The sequence below is a fragment of the Primulina tabacum genome, chromosome 4 (genome assembly GCF_025594145.1).
Source record: "Primulina tabacum isolate GXHZ01 chromosome 4, ASM2559414v2, whole genome shotgun sequence".
Lineage (NCBI taxonomy): Eukaryota > Viridiplantae > Streptophyta > Magnoliopsida > Lamiales > Gesneriaceae > Primulina > Primulina tabacum.
In genome coordinates, this window is record NC_134553.1 from 1,831,604 (window position 1) to 1,851,767 (window position 20,164).

At 33.7% G+C, this 20,164-nt stretch overlaps 2 protein-coding genes across 7 annotated transcripts; one reads left to right on the forward strand and one right to left on the reverse strand.

Annotated features, from left to right (window-relative positions):
- Positions 1 to 4,571: 4,571 nt before the first annotated feature.
- Positions 4,572 to 8,499, forward strand: LOC142542280 (dehydrogenase/reductase SDR family member FEY-like). Its single transcript, XM_075648837.1, has 8 exons — positions 4,572 to 4,958; positions 5,668 to 5,788; positions 6,035 to 6,152; positions 6,472 to 6,608; positions 6,787 to 6,888; positions 7,207 to 7,299; positions 7,559 to 7,631; positions 7,940 to 8,499. Exons 1-8 carry the CDS (start codon positions 4,678 to 4,680, stop codon positions 8,194 to 8,196), a joined length of 1,182 nt encoding a protein of 393 aa, XP_075504952.1. The 5' UTR covers positions 4,572 to 4,677; the 3' UTR covers positions 8,197 to 8,499.
- Positions 8,500 to 8,964: 465 nt separating this feature from the next.
- On the reverse strand, positions 8,965 to 14,023 carry LOC142542281 (tRNA (guanine(37)-N(1))-methyltransferase 2). 6 transcript variants are annotated; one of them, XM_075648839.1, is made up of 13 exons: positions 13,527 to 14,023; positions 13,325 to 13,437; positions 12,550 to 12,693; positions 12,372 to 12,469; positions 12,148 to 12,252; positions 11,979 to 12,041; positions 11,684 to 11,757; positions 10,391 to 10,916; positions 10,200 to 10,319; positions 9,886 to 10,044; positions 9,450 to 9,556; positions 9,261 to 9,335; positions 8,965 to 9,188 (listed from the first exon to the last, which is right to left on the reverse strand). In XM_075648839.1, exons 3-13 carry the CDS (start codon positions 12,654 to 12,656, stop codon positions 9,090 to 9,092), a joined length of 1,533 nt encoding a protein of 510 aa, XP_075504954.1. In that variant the 5' UTR covers positions 12,657 to 12,693; positions 13,325 to 13,437; positions 13,527 to 14,023; the 3' UTR covers positions 8,965 to 9,089. The 6 variants fall into 6 exon arrangements, with proteins under 6 accessions (XP_075504954.1, XP_075504953.1, XP_075504958.1 ...); XM_075648838.1 differs by having other exon boundaries at positions 12,550 to 12,696; XM_075648843.1 differs by having other exon boundaries at positions 12,562 to 12,696; positions 13,527 to 14,022.
- Positions 14,024 to 20,164: the final 6,141 nt, after the last annotated feature.

Sequence of the window (20,164 nt, forward strand, 5' to 3'; positions counted from 1 at the left end):
TTAAGGTCATATTAAACATTTTTTTCCCATTTAGAATATAGATATTTTTATACTACTTATGTATCAAAAGAGATACGTGATTGAGAGAAAATGTTTGTATGTAAGTGATTTAAATGTAAACATTTAAGATATTTAGTCAATTTTCCACATATGATGCTAAATAAATATTATAAAATAATATATTATCTATTAATCTATTAAATATATGAATTACTTTTGTGAGCTGACTATTTTACATTTTTTTGTTTTACAATTTGTCATGTTAATGATATTATTTAAATCTTTTTTTATGTTAGTTTAATAGGATCATTAATAGTGTACTTAACTCAATCAAATTAATTATTATTTTATTTTAATTTTAAATTTAATTTTAGTGACTTAAATTTATATATTGCTGTCAAATTCATGAAAAATCTCTACCATATTAATGATTGGTAATAATGGGAAGACGAAAGAAGGTGAGTCGGAATTAAATAAAAATAAATTATTAATAAATATTAAGGTCATATAAAACTTCTTTCTCCCATTTAAAATAAATATATTTTCAGACTCTTTATGTGTCAATAGAGATACGTGATTGAAAAAAATTATTTAATGTAAGTGATTTCAAACACTGTTTTTAAGTTATTTAGTCAATTTTTTTTATAAATACTGCTAAATAAATATTATTAAATAATATGATCAATTTGATCATTTTGTATTCTTTCAATGAGACGAGTTTTTTACCCTATCGTTAACATGTTTTATTGTTATATGTCCTTTGTATTGATCATGTTGTGTTTGGATTGTTTATGTGATTTGTTTGTTTGTAGAAAGGAAAACAGAAAACAAAACCACATATCCCACGAAAATGGTTAATTTTCAATTTTTTATTGTTGAGATATTTTGTTAATTTTTAAACACATAATGCATGTTTTTTGTTTGCTTAGATTACTTAGTTTGAAGTGACTTAGAAAATATTAAAAATGCCGAAATATTTTTTTTTGTTTTTACCTCTTGTATCAGAATATCAAGAGATAATATTTTTTTATTTGTTGAGGCAAATGTTTTTCCAGAACCCTGTCTATAAATCAATATTTAAAATTTTTTACGAATTATTGTATTCTCTATTCAAAATTTTTGTATTTAGATTGATAGAAGTATTTGAATTTGAGTTTTTATGTGCTTGCTCATATTATTTTTGTAGTAATATTTAATGTGAAAATAATAGGTGGACTAAAAAAATTCGGTACGTTTAGGAGTCCTCTTGTGGACGACAAACATGGATAAATTGTTAAAAGATATAATATCCAGTAGATTTTTTGCATGCGATTTTGTTCTAATTCAATGATTATGCATGATTCTAAATTTTAATTATATCATCAGTTAACGCATGCTTTGTTGTTGCTAGATATATTTTGTCAACGGTCTAATATTTGTCTTTGGTTTAAGAAAAATTGTGTAACTTTATATTATATTTTTACGACTATTTTTCTTAATGGTTTTATTGAAGGATTTTTTGATGATGATTTCGATGCACCATTTTTTCCTTTGTGTGTGTGTTTTTTTTTAAAAAGATGTGGAATATCTATGAAATAATGACGTTAATAAGGCGCCTTCTCTTTATTTGAAAAAGTATTGGAAAATTTATACAAATTGTGAATAATATGAGTTAATATTTAATTTGAGATTGATTTGTGCTTTTTGTTGCTCGTATATACTTCCATTTCTGTGTTATTGTACTAAATAAATTATTTTAAACTTTAAGTTATCATTTTTCTCTTATCGAGTTTGTTTGTGTTATGATTTTTTATTCATTTTGGTTAATATTGTTGGCGGTAATTGATTTTTCTGATAGTATATGATGTGCCTTGTTGTTTATATGAAAATAAGTATGAGAGTACACCAATCAAAGCCACGTATTTTGGGTCTTCTGTTCTACGAAGAGGATAATAGATGGCTTATGTGAAATATATAATTTATTGGTTCTTTGTACATATAGTCTACGAAATACGTCAAACTTTGAACAAAAAAGTTAAGACAAATATAGTGGATGAAAAAAGACATGTTAAATAAAAAATAATGTTGTGTATTAATATGTCCTAATTTCTGTAATATTTGAAATTAGGTCTAACTAAGCAACATGAAACATATATATATATATTAAATCGTATTTAAAGGAAAATGTTAAGATCAAGAATGATTCAGATTTAAATTTCAATGAAGCACAATGAAGAAGAAATTGAAGAATTGTATGTGTACGTTAAGTGTTATATAGTGATTATGGTTCTACTTCATGGTTTGCGACATATGGATGCCACATAAAATGTCAATATTTCTAAAAAATAAAATAGTTTTTCAAAAAGAAAAAAATTCTTCAGTCAGAAAAAAATACATGAAAAACAAAATATGCATAATTCTCATTCTATTTATAATGGTATGAGAATAATTCTAAAACGTTGTGGACACAGTAAATCAATTTTGTGCATTTTATTGAGACATTGAGTCATTTCACTTTATTTCCTCTAATATTATCTCGATATATTTTGAAGTGGCTAAAAGGTTGTTTTTGTCTCTTTTTTTAGTCAAAGTGTCTAACCAATTAATTCATAAGATATACGATGCTAGCATAGAAAACATCTCGCCAAATAAATTCACTTAGTCAAATATTGAAATTCAAATAGAATGCTACAATATTTCATAAAATTAATTTTGACTATCATAAAATGCTTATGAAATATAAACAGTTGTATTATTAGATGAGATATTGAATAAGACAAATACTTTGACATTTATTTGAATGATCTCTCATAAGCATAACTTAATTACGTTATTCGTGTCTTTTCTCAAGGTTTTTAAAATACGGTTATTAATTTTGTATGTCGTTCCATAAGATATAAAATACAAAATATAAACTCAATAGAAGAAAATTTGTTTTGTTTCAATGAATAATATAATATTATGTTCTAAACACAACAAATTAGATTGAAACTATCTCATCCTCATGACATGATGCACGCAATCATTGTTCTAAAGCTTACAAAAAAATGACGAACGAGATGACTTTCCTGAATTGCGTCAAATTAAACGAGGACACAATTCTAAGATATAGTCATTTGAAGAGATTTTCAAGTATTTTTTTTATCACAGTGACTGAGAAATACTGAAATATTTGTTAAAAATTTATTAACCTTATAGCTATATGTTGACAATATTGATACTAAATATATAAAAATGATATCACAAATATCACAATGTTTGAAGAAGGTGCAACACTTTTCATTGATTATGTTGTTGAAGAATATATAGGTTATGGATACTTTTAGTCACAAGTGAAAATCTATCACCACTAAAAGCATGTTTTCTTAAGAGTTATAGTTGAAGATTGTCAAAAACTGAAAAATCATTTAACAACAAAACAAATAGTCGGAAAAATAAGATTATCAGATAAAAACAATGTAGAAAATCGAAAAAATGCAGTGACTAGGAAGCAAGCTACGAGCATGTCAGATCTCAGATGAGGATTGTAAATAACATAATAGATGTTAAAAACGATCAGATACTTGTTGAGTATACCAAAATGGTTATATGCATATTATAACAAACTACGACAAAGAGTTGTTGAGTTGTCAAAATAAACCAAGAAGCATATTGAAAAGTGTGTCAAGTGGATAAGATAACTTCTCCAATTCATACAACATCTATGGTCATGATTTTTTATTTTTTGTTGCTTGGTTTGTTTCAATTGATAAATGTTATTAGCATGTTTTAATTCATTTAAATATGATCAAAATTTCGTATATATCTTCAACAGTTTATGTCTCACGTGCAACGCACGTGCATTTTTCTAGTTTGTTAATATGTGTGTGTGCGCGCTTTGTTGATGTTTGAATGGATGGTCCTTGAAAACTCTAAAATGAACTGTACAGAATTTACAATCGGAGCATTTCTTGTTTTCACTTCATCTTGAAGGGGAAAAAAACTGAAAATAGATTGTTTAGCTCTTTGGCTCTCATTAAATTATATTTGAAGCATCTTTAAATATTCAAGTCTATCCCCTTTAAAATTATGCAGTTCATCTCATTGTATTTTTGATCGTATCAATTTATCCCTTTAACTGAGCGTGATATGTATTTAATCCGCTTGCATCGTTAATTGCATCAAATGTCATTTTGTTGTTTCATCTTGAGATGTCTTGATCTATTCTCTACCGTATGCTTTTTTTAAAATCTTAACATCATGTATGAAAACACACACATGTTGCTGATATAGATAATGGAACAAACTTTTTTATGAGATGGAATTCGCAATCATTACTCTTCTGTACACCCTCGATAAACCAAATACTAATGCAATAACGTGCAAACAACATTAATCAAGTAAATTAGACAAGTTAAATGTAACAAACTCACCGAGTGAAATGAATGTTAATCATTTAATAAACACTTACATAATCTACCAATTCTAACCATGTCATTTTTTTATACGATTTAGTAAAAAAAATTACATGTGATTTGTTAGATAAATCGATAAATTTATGACCATAATTTTTTAATAAAATAATATCTCTGTTTTATGGATGTGTAAAACGACAGCTCAGATTTAAACCAGGAATCGAATCTCTTACACCGCCCACCAGAAAAAAGGTTGCGAGCTAATATTAGAATCAGCATATTTGAATCTCCACCGGTGAGAAAAATGGCGTCCCAATCTTCGTCGGCTGATATGAGAAAGGGTAAGGAGAAGGAAAATGGCAAGCCCTTGGCCTCGGAGAAAGTTGAAATGCAGGCGGCGAAGATGAAGAAGGAAGGACTGGGGTGGCTCAACTGGCTAACTGGTTGGTTTTATCTGGTTTACGAGATGCTATTCCAGAGGATTCTAGCCAGCCATTTGCAGAACCCAATGCCCCTTCCTCCTATTAATGAGCTCACCTTCATTGTTACAGGCTCCACCTCTGGGATCGGGAAAGAAATCGCTAGGTTATTCCATTTATACATTTTGACTGTTATTATTCCTGTTTCAGAATGTTTTCTTTGATACGCATGCTTGCTTTATCTGTAATTGAGTGATCATTTGTTTGTAATGTGTTGGAAGGAAAAGTTTTTAAACCTGATTATTTGGTTATGGAAATGAACGATCTTTTACGAAATATGTTTCCGATGCTGGAGTAGAAAGACTATCAGCCCGAAAGTAGAAAGACTCCCGACACCTAAAATTTTTCTGTATGTGATTTGGACGCATGCTCGCTTATGAGCCCATCCCTTGAGAAACTGATGCTGCCGAAACTTTTGTGAAACTGAACTACTCTATAATTATGTGTGACGTGGAGCTGATGTGGGATAGCACGCCCTACCCGTGAGAAGTTGATGCCTAGGCAGATGATTCCTTATGGATTTTACTTGACTCGGTATAAGTATGCATTTTATTGCATACCATAACGTGAACTTGAGTTACACTGTCAACTTTGACGCGATGACAGCGCTTTTCACCTTGTCGTCTCAACTAGAAAAGTTATTACGTTTGTGGTTCTCTCTTTTATGGCTCATCCCTGCCTAAAACTATAGTCAGTAAATTGCTGAAAAGTAATGTATGGAATTTCAGTCTTGCACCTGAAAACTTTAAATATGGCCGCAGTGACGAGTTTTTGGTTTATTTATATAAAGGATCTGATATCTTAATCTACAACAGGCAGTTGGCAGAAGCAGGGGCGCATGTTGTGATGGCAGTAAGAAATTCAAAGGCTGCTAATGAGTTGATAAAGAAATGGCAGGAAGAGTGGTTAGGAAGGGGTCTTCCTCTTGATATGGAGGTACTTGATATACAAATCAACTCATAAATTTGGATAGAATGTTATGGTGAATCTACAAACATGTTACAAGGAACTTCAAATTGTCCTGCATGCGGTTTAATTTATGCTTGTGCATTCCATTTGACTATCTGTATATTTCAACTTAACAAATATTATCTTTACTTATCTATTTTTCTTCTTATAAGATGACTGCAAGTAAATTTTGTAAAGTCATTGCAACAAACTTTAACATATGCAATTTTAAAGGTTCTGGAACTTGATCTTCTTTCTCTGGACTCTGTTGTGAGATTCGCTGAAGCTTGGAATGCACGTTCAGCTCCTCTTCATGCTCTCATCAACAATGCTGGAATATTTTCCATTGGAGGTTCATATTTTAGTCTACTCTAAAATTACTACTTGACTGTACTAGTCTTTCCCTTGTGGTTGGCAGTAATGAAGCTTATTTTGATTGTGAATTTATCCTTCATGAATGACAATTTGCGCTGCCTCTTGTGTATGAATCGAGGTTAGATTTATTATTTTTAAATTTAACATAAATGTGCGGTATCCAATTGTTTCCTGTGATTTTTTTGGTGCAAAGGAATACACATGTTCATTTGCTGATACTTTTCTTGTTACTTTTAAGCAAAGGAAATAGTAATCTATTTGATTGCATCCTGGTTGCTATATTTCTTTGGATCCAGAACCACAAAAATTTTCAAAGGACGGTTATGAAGAGCACTTGCAAGTGAACCATCTAGCTCCATCTCTGCTCTCAGTATTGCTTTTGCCTTCCCTCATTAGAGGCTCCCCTAGCCGCATTATTAATGTGAATTCTGTTGTAAGTTTTACAAGCACTCTGTTCATATTATTGTTTCAGTATCATTAACTTGAATTTGTGACTTATCTTGTTTAAACCTATGAGGACTAACATGATTGCGCATTATGGATTGCTAATATACTGTTTGAAAAAACCATTGACTGCTCGGGCTGAGTGTAAATTGTTTGGTTGTTTGTAGATGCATTACGTAGGATTCGTGGATACAGAAGATATGAATGTTGCATCCGGCAAAAGAAAGTACACAAGTTTGGTGGGATATTCAAGTAGTAAACTAGCAGAGGTGTGCCCAGACGCTCACGTTAAACTTTAGCAGTTACTTTTTTGGCTTTTGATGACATGCGAGTCTCATACTGACCCTATTTTCAATAGATGAGTTAACACCATTTTTAATTAAGAGTAGCTTCCATGTCTTAAACCTATCATAATTTTACACTTCTAAAGTAAATGCTGTTGGTGGAGGTGAGTGGAGACGACTCTTTTTTTATGCTTTGGTTCTCTTTTGTGGTTCCTGTGAGAAGAATAAGCTTGCAATTTTGATTGTCGCCTTAAAGTGCTGGTTCAAGTCTCTTTAATAGTACCTTGATATTTGTGAATGCAGATCATGTTCAGCAGTATTCTTAATAAGAGACTTCCAGCTGAAGCTGGCATAAATGTTGTGTGTGTTTCTCCTGGAATTGTCCACACCAATGTCGTAAGTAACCAATCTGTTCTAGGGTTTTGACCGGTTAAGCAGTAAAATCGTATGTATTTATTCATTTAAAAGTGGTTTTTGTTTGTGAAACAAGTGTCAAATCACAGCTTTTGGACATAATTAGACATGTTTGGTTACTATTTGATTTCTGTGGTTGTTATCTGGCATCACATGCCCCTGAAAACCATTGGGGTGAACAACATTTTACAAAGTTAATTCCACTCATAGTACACGTTAAAGTTTGAGTTGGTAAATGCAGGCTCGGGATCTTCCAAAGATTGTGCAAGCTGCGTATCATTTAATTCCCTATTTTATTTTCAGCCCAGAAGAAGGTACATCTTCTGAATTTTTATCATTTTCCAGTCGAGTTTTTTTTTAATTTATTTATAATAGATGTCTAGGAGGAAATTCTAGTCTATACTACATCAAGCCGCATCACCCATTTTGTATTTTTTTGATCGATGAGCGATGTCTCTTGATGTATGTAAGATCACATAAACTGTTAAAAACTGTCTTAGCTCCTGTCCACTACATAGACAGTGCTTTGTGTGTCAGTTTATTTTTTCCTCGTTACTCTCTTTGCCTTTAACATCTACTAAACAGCCGGTGAAAAACTAGTCATATTTTGTGGCCATTGCAGGCTCCAGAAGTGCACTTTTTGCTGCCACCGATCCTCAGTTGCCAGATTACTGCGAGTCGCTGAAAGCAGAAAATTGGCCAGTCTGTGCTTTCATCTCTCAAGATTGCCGTCCTACAAATCCTTCGGAAGAAGCACACGACATTGAAACTTGTTATAAAGTTTGGGAGAAGACATTAGAGATGATTGGGTTGCCGTCTGATGCAGTGGAGAGACTTATACAGGGGGAAGAAGTCGAATGCAAATATGAAGCCTCCTAATAGGTTATGGAATCCTTTTACTTTTGATTTGTTATCAATTCCTCCGACACCGGAGCTATCCATCTTGTTCAGGCTATCTTGAGATAGCACAGAACATGGAATTTCATCATGTTCAATAGCTATGGATTGCCTGAATCCATCGAGCTTTCTCATGTTACTCTACTTTCTTGGTCACCATAAAAATGCAGTTTCACGTATGTATTGTAACGAAGATAGAAGACATCATAACATGAATTTTCAAACACGATATGACCAGGATTCATTATTTACTATTTTGTATAAAAGATTGTGGATTTAATTAAATATATTAGATTTTTAGAAGATGTGTACACCGTATCGTTGATTCAAACATAATCCTAAAAAACGGCTGTCTGGACTTGGTTTTTGGTAACGTTGTCTTAAACTCTATATTAGAAGTGGTGAAAATAAAAATATAAGTGCAATGTTTGATTTCATTACTGAAAATTGGATTCAAAATCCCCCGTATATCACTTCATTTTAATTTTTACATGGGTTTGGGAAATAGAAAAATGTACTCCATCGTGAGAAACATGCCCTGTTTATAATGCTGTCACACTTTCAAACCATTTCATGTATGAAAATCACTCAAATTCATTCATCGAGCGGACATCAATGCGTGAATTGTGGAAGATTCGATTAGTACTTGGCCCCTTACATTTTATGTACTACTTGATTGGATTGTCGAATTACACGTAGAATGAAAAACACTAAACTGTCGAAGTGACAAAGATAATTTGAAAAGATGAGTAGAAGTAATCAACAAAAATTCAATAACAAATCGAAGAACTCGAAGTCAAACATTAATCAATAAAGTCTATTGATGTCGTTGGTATGCATATGTCTAAACCATTGAGCTGCGGCAAGAGCTCATTTTAATCAAGAAATGTTGACTTTGATGGTTCAAAATGTCCCGCCGTTTGCTTGTTTTCAGTACATGCTTCTGGTAATCTGAAGCTTAAACAAAACATCGCCTGTAGGAAAAAATAGAATCTTTAGAAACTATAATTTTGCATATGATATGAAATCATGCCCACGGCTTTTACCTTGTTTGGGGCAACATCTCTAACACGGTAAAATATTGGATCTTGTATTTGAGCACCCAAGCCCTTCTCTGCCTCCTAAGAAGAGGAATGAAAATAGCGTAATTCACGGTTGGTCTAGGTGGAGGAAAAACTTTGATTTCTAAAATAGATAAGCGGATGGGAACATGGTCTCCACAGGAAGAAACTTACTGATAATATTGATTCATTTGCTTCATTTGATCGCATGAAACAATAGCAGTGGATCCATGGAAGAGAACCTTTCCAGTACCTTCTCTCTATTAGATCTCTAAATACATCTGCAAAAGTGGGTCAACAATTTCCTTCACTTCCTCAAAGAAAAACCAAGCAAAGTGCAAAATTCAGATTTATATGAACAAAATTCAAGAATAGAATCAAGTTCACAAAAATAAAAGTTAGGAGAATAGAAAACCAGATGAATATATGTGTCAAAGGAAGAGAATATACAATCTTCAGGGATATGTTAATAAGCCGCAACCGGAGCTTCAATTTCATTATTATAACTAGTTAAAACTTCAATGACTGATATTAAGATATGACATGCTCAAACTGCCACTAAAACTCAAATAACCAAGCAAAAAGCGGAGTAGGAGCATTGAAAAGTCACCAAGAAATTCCAAAGCAGAGGCAGGTAGGTTCATTATGACATGATCAATGTGCTCCCAGGCCTTTGAGTTGAATGGCTGAGAGTCTCTTGTGCACTTGTTCAAGCCTCTTTTCTTTTTATCAGGCACGCGAAAACCAGCACTCACAGCAACTCCATTTTCTGCAACAGAAATTAGAAAACTACATATGAAACAGAAATAACTCGATTTAATATCAAAGGCTATATGTTACACTAGCAGCAATATTCCATGGCAGTGATTCCTAGCTTTTCAACATTCAGTAACCCCTCCCCTTCAACCCATAATCATATCATACCTTCAAGAGAACTTTCAGGATGTCTTTTTGATTGGGCTAAATTAGCATCGTCCTTCACACATGATCGTTGATTACCTTCACATAAGATTAACTTCTGATCTGGTATATCTTGCATTGCACCTTAAAGATCACCAAAAATAACATCAAAGTTCACTATCATATAACGCAAAACAGCCAACTAAGACACATACCACTGGGATAATTACTATCTTCTAACTTTGTCTGTCCATTTGTTTGCGTCTCTTTGCCAGAAGTTTCCAAATTATCTGTATCAGATCCTAGACAACTCTCACTTGAAGGCACTTTCATCAGTGAAGATACAAATTTTCGTGCATCCAAATTGTATGCATGGACAAGATTATTAACCTTGTTTTTTTCTGCATTGATCTTCAAATAATGAATGCTGTCTGGATTTAAGTCGTTTGCATACACATGGCATCCTTTTTGTGCAGCTGGTATAGTAAATGGACCAATACCGGCAAACATATCACAAATAATATCCCCAGTCTGGAACATTGAAATCAACCTCAAATGCTCATGTTCCAATCTAGAATTCCAATAAACCAAGCCATAGTCAAGCTTGAAAACTGCTCTGTGTTGCTTCACTTCAGTAACCATATTGCAGTCTCCAGCCAGTACTTCAAATTTCGGCACACGAAACTCATTTGTTATTGTTCCAACTTTATTAACAATGGTCTTGATTCGTGGATAATTTTTCTGGGAAATAAAGGAATTATATGAAAAGGTGATCATTGTTCCCAGTCAGATCATTTTTCTATATTAGAGAATCTTATGACACAATTCTTATCATATTTTTCAACAAAACAAGTCACTGGAGCAGTTCCCACAAGCCATTAAGATCAAATTCTAGATCTAAAATTATTCAAAATGTGTAGCCCTCAAACAATTTCCTATTATCTAGTTTCATTTTCTAGCATTGGGTATCATTCAAATAGTCCACGAATAATTCTAGAATCTATCAGACAAGTTAAAATTTACTTCTTTTGAGATTCACACTTCTCAAAAAGATAACAAATATAGAAAGGTAGGATTACAATTCAATTGCTCAACCTTTTCAAGCAATAGAGTTATCACAAAAGATTATTCAAAGTAGCAAACTTATATATGCATCTTGATTATATAGATCTCTCTCCAATTTCTACTTCCGCTATTTAAGATTTAAGATACAGTTTAATGTCATTCTGTAATGGACCCAAAGGTGTTTTCCAATTTAGCTAGCCCTTATTAACATTCCAAACGAATCCAATACGATTGAGAGACATCCTTCAAATTTGAGCCTGACCTTAAAATTTTGAATTAATAAGCAATTAACTTTCATTGAAGCAGGAAGTTGACACTCGATTAATTCAATCCAGATGTCCAAAGGCTGCAGTGACCCTCGTGTAAAGAAATAGCATTGGTGGCACAAGTAAAGAAGAAGGTAAAAAAATCTGACTGCTGTACATTGAAGCATGTAAACATACATCATAAATAACTTTTGCTATAACATCCTTATATGGGAGTAGCTCATCTGTTATATTTAGGTGAGCAATGTGACCTGCACAGAAATCAGAAAGGTTGATCATTAATAGGAATCTGTGTGAAGAATATTAGCTGTAAACTGCAACATCCAATTAAAGTTAGGTCGCTAAACCACATTTGGTAACTTGGTAAGCCAGAAAAGAGACAATTATAACGCATGTGCAAATAAACTTAAAAAAAGGTCATTTCAAGCTTGAAAATAAAAGAATAAAAGGTTATCACAGAAAATAGACTTAACTATGGTCTCAAAAGATGAAGGCACTTCTACCCCAAGTGGCAAAATCTGCTTCAATATATTGTCTGTAACATAGAAATATAGATTAAAAAAAATTGATAATTCATCTGTTTTAAAGCATGGGAAAATTGCAGTAGCTAGCTAGTAGCTATAGTATAAACTACAAGCTACCTGCACTCCAATATGAATAACCAAGAGTAAATGAATAAGGAACCACTTGAATTTCAAAGAGCTCTTTCAATTCATCAACTTTATAACTAGGGATTTCAGATAAATCTGCAAGCGAACTCAAAAGAAAATTCACATGACCGAGCAAGAATACCAGAACATAATATGTCAATCTTTAAAAACTGCATCAAAAGGCGCTACATTTAAAAATAAAATAGGGTTCATACCAGGATTTTGAATTCTCTCAGCTAATATCATGTATCGATTTTTGTTGCAAGTTGGATCTTCCGTGACAGGTTTGATACGTGGCCTATCAAGCAAATACCTATTCAAGTGGAGAAAAAAAACATGTAACAAAGCTCTGCAGATGAATATCATCGAAATAACTTTAATTATGTAATGTACTTCTGTCCACACCCATTGAGGATTCGAGTGGCGAGCTTGCATTTTTCCCTCGGAATTTGAAGCGCCAACACATTGAAGCGTACATCAAATTTACTGTCGTCTAACATTCCCTCCTTCCCGAAGAAAGTTATTCTATTGATTATTCTTCTGACAAAAAAGCGCAAAAACTATTAAGTCTTGTGAGTATGGTGTCTTCTTAATATGAAATGTCCAGTTACATTGATGCATCTAACTAAAATAAAAATGTGTTTATTTTATTTTATTTAATTTTGCACACCAATTATCAACTGATAATATTCGATTCAGCATATAATACCACTAAATCAACAAGTAACTTATAATCATATATGCGATCATCATATGTCTGTAATACATCGTGAAAATAACTGATCTCTAGTTATATTAACCAGACAATTACTTATCATGTAATCCTCAAGACAGGACTGGAAATGTCAACTCAGACAAATTACCTGAATATTAATTTAAATGGTACTATTATCATATAAAAATCTAATAATCATTTAAATTCAATTAAATTTCCAACTTCAACTATTTAGGCAATTTAAATTTCTAAAATTTCAATATCGATCAAAATGCCTAAAATTATTTCAAGATTAAATCGTCGCAAAATATTCTTTTTACCTTTCAATGTTCCTAAACTAATATTCAAGCAACTAGTTTTCCTAAATCTCAAACGTTCCATTTTCTGCCCAAAATCACAAAATACCTTGCAAACTTCATATATAACCATTCTAAGGCATCAAAACTACGAAACCTGAATTAACAGCACTATAGTTCAAAATCCCAATTCTCTGTATGCTGAAATTCGAGACTCAAAAATGGAAGCTGAAATATCGGATTGTGCCTCCAATAGAGCAAAACTTGAACCTACAATATTAACTCAACGAATAATTTATCAATATGAAGCTAATAATCAAGCTAAAAACAATTTAAGCCAAGGTGGAAAATTATCTCACCTAGGCAGCCTACACTCAGATTCAAAGGCTGGAAAATATTGAGTTTCACTTCTCAAACTCGAAGCCTGATCGGAAAACCGACCAGAGCTAGCGGAGATGCTCGGCCGGAATCACGCCAGAGATGGCCGACGGCCTGTTCGGGAGTCGCAACAAAAATTCACAAAATTAGTATGGAAAGATAGCTCTCTTCGTTAGCTTTCCAAATCAGGGATCGGTTTGAATTTTCGGCGATCGACAGCAGCGAACGAACGACTGGAAGAAAAATAGGTCACCGGAAAAATTCGAAATACCCTTCAATGTCGGTACCAATCCGTAGCCATAGTCGCGAGCTTTCCAAATATCTGCTCGATCCTGAAATTCGGCGACAGACGGTAGAAATATTGCTGATCAAAATTTCGAAAATGGTTGTGAATTTGAAACAGGGGATTCGCTGGGTTGGAGAGTGAAAATCGTGCCAAAATCTCTTGATCTAATTGCCGTAAAAAAATGGTTGTGCTATATATTGGTGCAAACTTTAGCATCACTATTTTAATATTGTGTTCAAAACCGGTCTATTTAAGGTATTTTAAAATTTTAATATATATTTTAATATTATCTATAAACTAATAATTTTTAATATTTATTTTTTAAAAAAATTACTAATTTAATTATTTTAAATTTATCGATTTAAAATAATTAATCTAATTTATTGTCATATACAATATAATTAACATCGGTTATTACATGTTTTTCGTTCATCCTCCACCACACACCATATATATATATAATAATCAAAACATTTACTATTGATAATCCATCATGAATTCAGACCACTAAGGCTGCGTTTGGTTGAAAGATAAAATAAACTAATAATTAGTATGTATATGATAAAGAAAATAATTGGCGTAGAAATATAACATATAGTGTAAAATAGTATTTTGTTTGGTAAGATTTTTAAGTGTAGGATAATTTTGAAAAGACAAAATTGCCCTTTCTTCTTTCTTTTTCTTCTTCCACTCAGGCGGCGGCGGTCCGGCATTCCGGCGGTGGTCCTGCGGCGGAGATGGTCAGCGGCCGATCCGGCAGTCGAGGTGGCGGCGGCAGTCCGGCGACGGCTGTGCGACGGTGTTCGGCGACGGCGGGTATAGCGGCGGTCCGGCAGCCGAGGTGGTTCAACAGCGGTGAAGGAGGAAGGGTAAAATTGGAAAGAGAGTAGGGATAGAGGAAGGATTAATAATTATACGTAGGAAGGAGGTATTATTTAATCACACGTAATACAACTTAATCAGTTATAGAAGGGATTGAGTTGGTTAAATAAAATCATACCAAACGTTGGATAAAGTGTGATAAAATAATCTATCATACTTAATCTCATTAACCAAACGCAGCCTAATAATACATAAAAATAACAAAGTGCATACAATAATTTGTTACAGTCTCAAACAAATGATGTCATTTTTAACGCATTTTAGCTTCAAACTCCCAAACAACCTCTTTAGTCTCAAGCTTAATCCAATGTACCATAACCAATGAAAAATTTCTTATTTCTAAGTTGTTTATCCTTTGGATTTAGAATTTTAATAAGATACTCAACGTAACTAAGAGAACTGTCCAACTCCACATCTTCCAGGCTCACTACATGAGATAGATCCGACTCATACTTTTACAACATGGATACATAAACATATCATGTATCGCATACAAACTTTATGATAAGTCCAATCTATAAGCCAGCAAACCGATCCTCTCAACAATAGTATACGGTTCGATTAATGCGAACTATAATCAGAAGGCATTGAAAGCAGTAAAATAAAATCAAACACATCTTAACATTAAACATAATCAATGAATCTGACATTGATTCCTCAGTAACGAGTCTAGTCCAGTTGATCACACGTCAATGGAATAGATTTTTCATTACAAAACTTCCTTTTCAGTTCACGATACAGAAATTTTCTTTCTATGTAAAACATCGGAAGGCCAAACTCAACCTTCTGAGACTGTAGAATACAAGCTAATTTAAGGTTGCATGCCTTCCATATCGAAGTAGGAAATACATTATTCAAAGGTTAACATGCAAACAAAATACTTCCTTCTGTAGATTCGATCGTAGAATATCTTCAAAAACGAAATGTCGAGGTTAAAAGAATCATGCTCTTGAAATTCCAAGAGTCTCATACGCTAGCTGAATGATCAAATCTTATCATTCAACGACGAGACAACATCGCAATACCTATAGACATAAGAATTAATCCAAGGTACAAACATTCATGTCTACCTTGTTGATGTTGTCAAGTGTGGTATTCACCTGGCCAGGGCGATATCGAATCTTACCAAATATCCATCAGTCAGACTGACTCAATTCGGGCTACAGGAGCGAAGGTTTCATCAAAATCCTCCCCCTCAACCTGTGAATACCCTTGAGCTACCAACCGAGTTTTGTTCCAAACAATGTTACCAGATTCATCTGTTTTATTCTTGAAAATCCATTTTGTTCCAATAACATTGGTATTTAAAGGTCTACGCACTAAATCTCATACATTATTGCGTACAAATTGTTCAAGTTTTTCATGCATTGCATTGACCCAAAATTCATCGTTTAGAACCTCATTCACATTTTTAGGTTCAATTGAAGACACAAAGCACGAGTGACTTACCTGGGAAAACATGGAGCTCATGCAGGTTAGTCCAATCATCTTTCGGTAGTCAACCTTCTCTTTTTTCCTAGTTTGCACACCTTCATGTAGTTCACAATAATTTGTGATGATGGGTGATTCTTCTGAATTTTGCTGGGAATTTCTTTTCCACCATTGATTACCACATCATCATCGTTATCATTATCCACAGTTTCTGTTCGGTTCAGAGGCGGTGTTGTGCTTGGTGTTGCTTCACTGGTCTCAACACCAGACTCAACACTGTTTCTGGTCAGTGCCTCACTTATATCCAGCAATTCTTCTACATCATCCTCCGGTGTTTTAACTGTCAAATCTGCAAGATCATCAAACACAACGTTAATTGATTCCATTGTAGTCCTAGTTCTCAGATTAAATACACGATAAGCACGACCATTAGTAGAATATCCAAGAAAAAGATATTTATCACTTTTGGAATCAAATTTAGCTAGATGATCTCTATCATTCAACACATAACCTACACATCCAAAAATATGAAAATATTTAAGGTTTGGTTTTCTTCCCGTGATAATCTCATATGAGGTCATTGTAGAACCACTCCTTAAATAAACACGATTGGAAATGTGACATGCTGTATTTAAAGCTTCGGCCCAAAAACATTTTGACACATTTTTAGAACTAAGCATGACTCGAGCCATTTCTAGAAAGGTTCGATTTTTCCTTTCAGCTATGCCGATTTTTTGAGGGGTCTTCGGAGATGAATATTCATGAGTGATACCTTTCTTATGGCACAAAGAAATAAAATGAGAATTTTCGAACTCCTCACCATGATCAGTTCTTATTTTAACCACCCTCATATCATACAGATTTGTTATCCTAGCATGCAATTTCTTAAAAGCATCAAATGTATCAGATTTTTCTCTAAGAAAACTTACCCAAGTAAAATGCGAAAAATCATCAACACAAACAAACGAATATTTCTTACCACCCAAGCTTTCAATTTCCATCGGACCCATTAGATCCAAACGCAAGAGTTCAAGGCACCGTGTTGTCCCAAAGTGTTGCAACACCGGGTTCGCAACACGGGTTTGTTTACCTTTCTGACACGGTCCACAGACATATGAGTTACCTGAACTTAAATTTGGCATACCTCTCACAACATCAAACTTACACAGATTCTTCAAGGTCTTGAAGCTCTCATGTCCCAGTTTTTGATGGCATAGGTCTAAATCACTCACCTTGGCACTTAGGCAACCATCACCTTCTCCCAATTGATAGCGATTGTCAGCTGAACGAGTACTTGACATTACACAAACATTGACATCATTAAAAACTTCACAATTATTTTTATTGAACTTAACATGTAAATCATTGTCACAAAGTTGACTTATGCTTATTAAGTTTGAGTTAAGTCCTTCAACGTGTAGAACATTATGAAATTCAGGAAGTCCGTCCAACATTCAGGGTTCCTTTGCCTACAATCTTCCTTTGGCACCACCACCATAGGTTACACGCACACTTTTTACTTCAACATAATCCGTGAGGTGTTCTTTAGATCCTGTCATGTGGTGTGAGCACCCACTGTCAAAGTACCATGGACGTGCAATGTTAGTTTTTAAAGAAGTATAAATGACATTGCAATGAATAACAGCTTTTGGTACCCAAACTTTCTTCACAGGAGGTTTCTTGACTGTTGTGTTGCTCCTGGTGTTGGGAAACACAGTGGGCAACACCAGATTTGCATGCCAGTTCATATAGTCATTTATCAGTTTAAAACAGAAAGGTCTGATGTGACCTGGCTTATGACAGTAGTGGCAAATAAAATGTCGCTTTCTTTGCTTTGATTTAGAAGTTGACACTGGCTTCTTGGTTTGTGGCATCTTCACTGGCGGGTCAACTTTCAAATGAGAAGAGGAAGCTCTATTTTGTTTCAGCAATCGTTCCGAGGCTTGCTTTGAGATTGGCAGAGTCTTCATGGGAGGTTTCACTATTAAGGGGACAGAGCAGTCTTCACTTGCCTTTACAAACACGGTTGATTTTGATTTAGAGTTGGAAGTTCCACCATGTTCATATGTGCTTTCAACATATCCAAAACCAGTTCTGTTGTCCTTTCCCATAGTTAGCATTGAGTCAAGTTTTGATGAACTTGAGCTGAATTTAGCAATAGTCTTTGTGGCCTTCTCAAGATCATCCTTGACTTTTGCACAGTTCGAGGTCCTTCTTACTCAACAAGACTTTCAGTCGAGACATGCTACTCTTTAACTCAGTATTTTCCTTTGAGAGCATAGAATTTGTTTCATTTCTTTTGATCCAATCTTCATATAGCTCTTCATACATAGCCTGCACACATTCAAATGTGAGTTCATTAGAATCAGTATCCTTGATTTCATGATTACCTGAGTCATTGTGAGATTTAGCATTGAGACACAAGGATTTTGAAGTGGTGTTGCGGCCCGGTGTTGCAACACCAGAGGCAACACCGTGCGGGTTGACTTGCAGCCAGTATTTTTCCTTCAAAACAACAGTGTTTGTAGACAGTACGTCCATTGGGATTCTGTAAATTTTCTGCAAACAAAAACAACAATAAACCAGAATCAATCACTTAGTGTATCAAGCGTTGACTCTGATACCACTTGAAAGGAATTGTTGTTCATAAATGTACATGAAATAAATTACAAACATTATATGTGTATCAGAAGTTAGTGTTGTGCTCTGGTGTTGTTAACACGAGCACACTACATGCAGCGGAAATTAAGTATTAACACACAAATATAACTTTAATAAATAAACACCAGTTTTAAATTATGCACAAGTACGAATACTTGTGCGATGCCTCATGGCAAAAATTTAACTAGAAAAATATATAAATCGTTTACACCAAAACAATACTAGTGAGAAAACAAAACCAAATTCCTTGATACTCCAAGGAATTAAAAATGCATCAAAATAAATCACATAAAAACTAGATGCATAAAATAAAAAGGCGTGTTGCTTAAAACCAAACGAATACACTCTTTGATCAACACTCTGCGTCAGTGTTGTTCTTGAGTGTTGGCAACACCAATCAACAATACGGTATATGTGAATCAATCACACAAAATCTTCAACACGAAAATCTTCAATATCTGAACTCTCTGTGTGTTCCGAAAAATCCAGCAGCTCCCATACGCTGTAAAGTGATCAACCGATCACACAAAAACGTCTCATCAAAATAGGCTCGGCTTTTGTATTTTTCTTCTATGTATGCGCTCCTCTGCCGACCTCACGAAAGAGTCACACCAAAAGACTCACACGAAAAGCTTCAAACGAAAAAAGACTCTCTTCTCTAACTCTCTCCTCTCCACTCTTCATGCGGCCGTGAAGTTGAAGTTATATATAACCTTTGCTTGACCTAGAAAAAGAGTTCTAGAAAATATGGAAACAAGATTTGATTAGATATTAAACTCTTTTAAACAAAGATAAAATATTTTAGATATAAAAGTAATATTAAAAATAAATCTTATAATATCTAGAGATAAATCAACCACGATCTTATCACCTAGAAAAAATCAAACAAATTTTATAATCTAGAAATAAATCAAAGAATATCTTATAGTCTAGAAGGCAAAATCTTAAATTGATATGTGAAAAAAATATTTTATTTCTTTGTTATTTTGTTAAATTGATATTTTCTGAATAAATTACAGACCTTTTTTTTTCCAGAAATAATGTGTCAAGTCTTGAAGAAATACATTGACAACCAATCCCTGGATAACATATTTCACGGGGTTTTAATTGACGGGATGTCTGCACAAATTTTTAACCTTGGTTATACTAGGAGCCCATAAATTTTTAACCAAAAATCTTATGAGAAATCGGAAATCAGGACCTGTTCGTGTTGATAGACACCAAATTTGATGTGTTCTTCGATGTGTTGGCGCTTCAAGTTCCGAGGGAAAAATGCAAGCTCGCCACTCGAATCCTCAAAGGGTGTGGACTGAAGTACGTACGTAACTATAATTCAAGTTATTTAGCTGATATTCATCT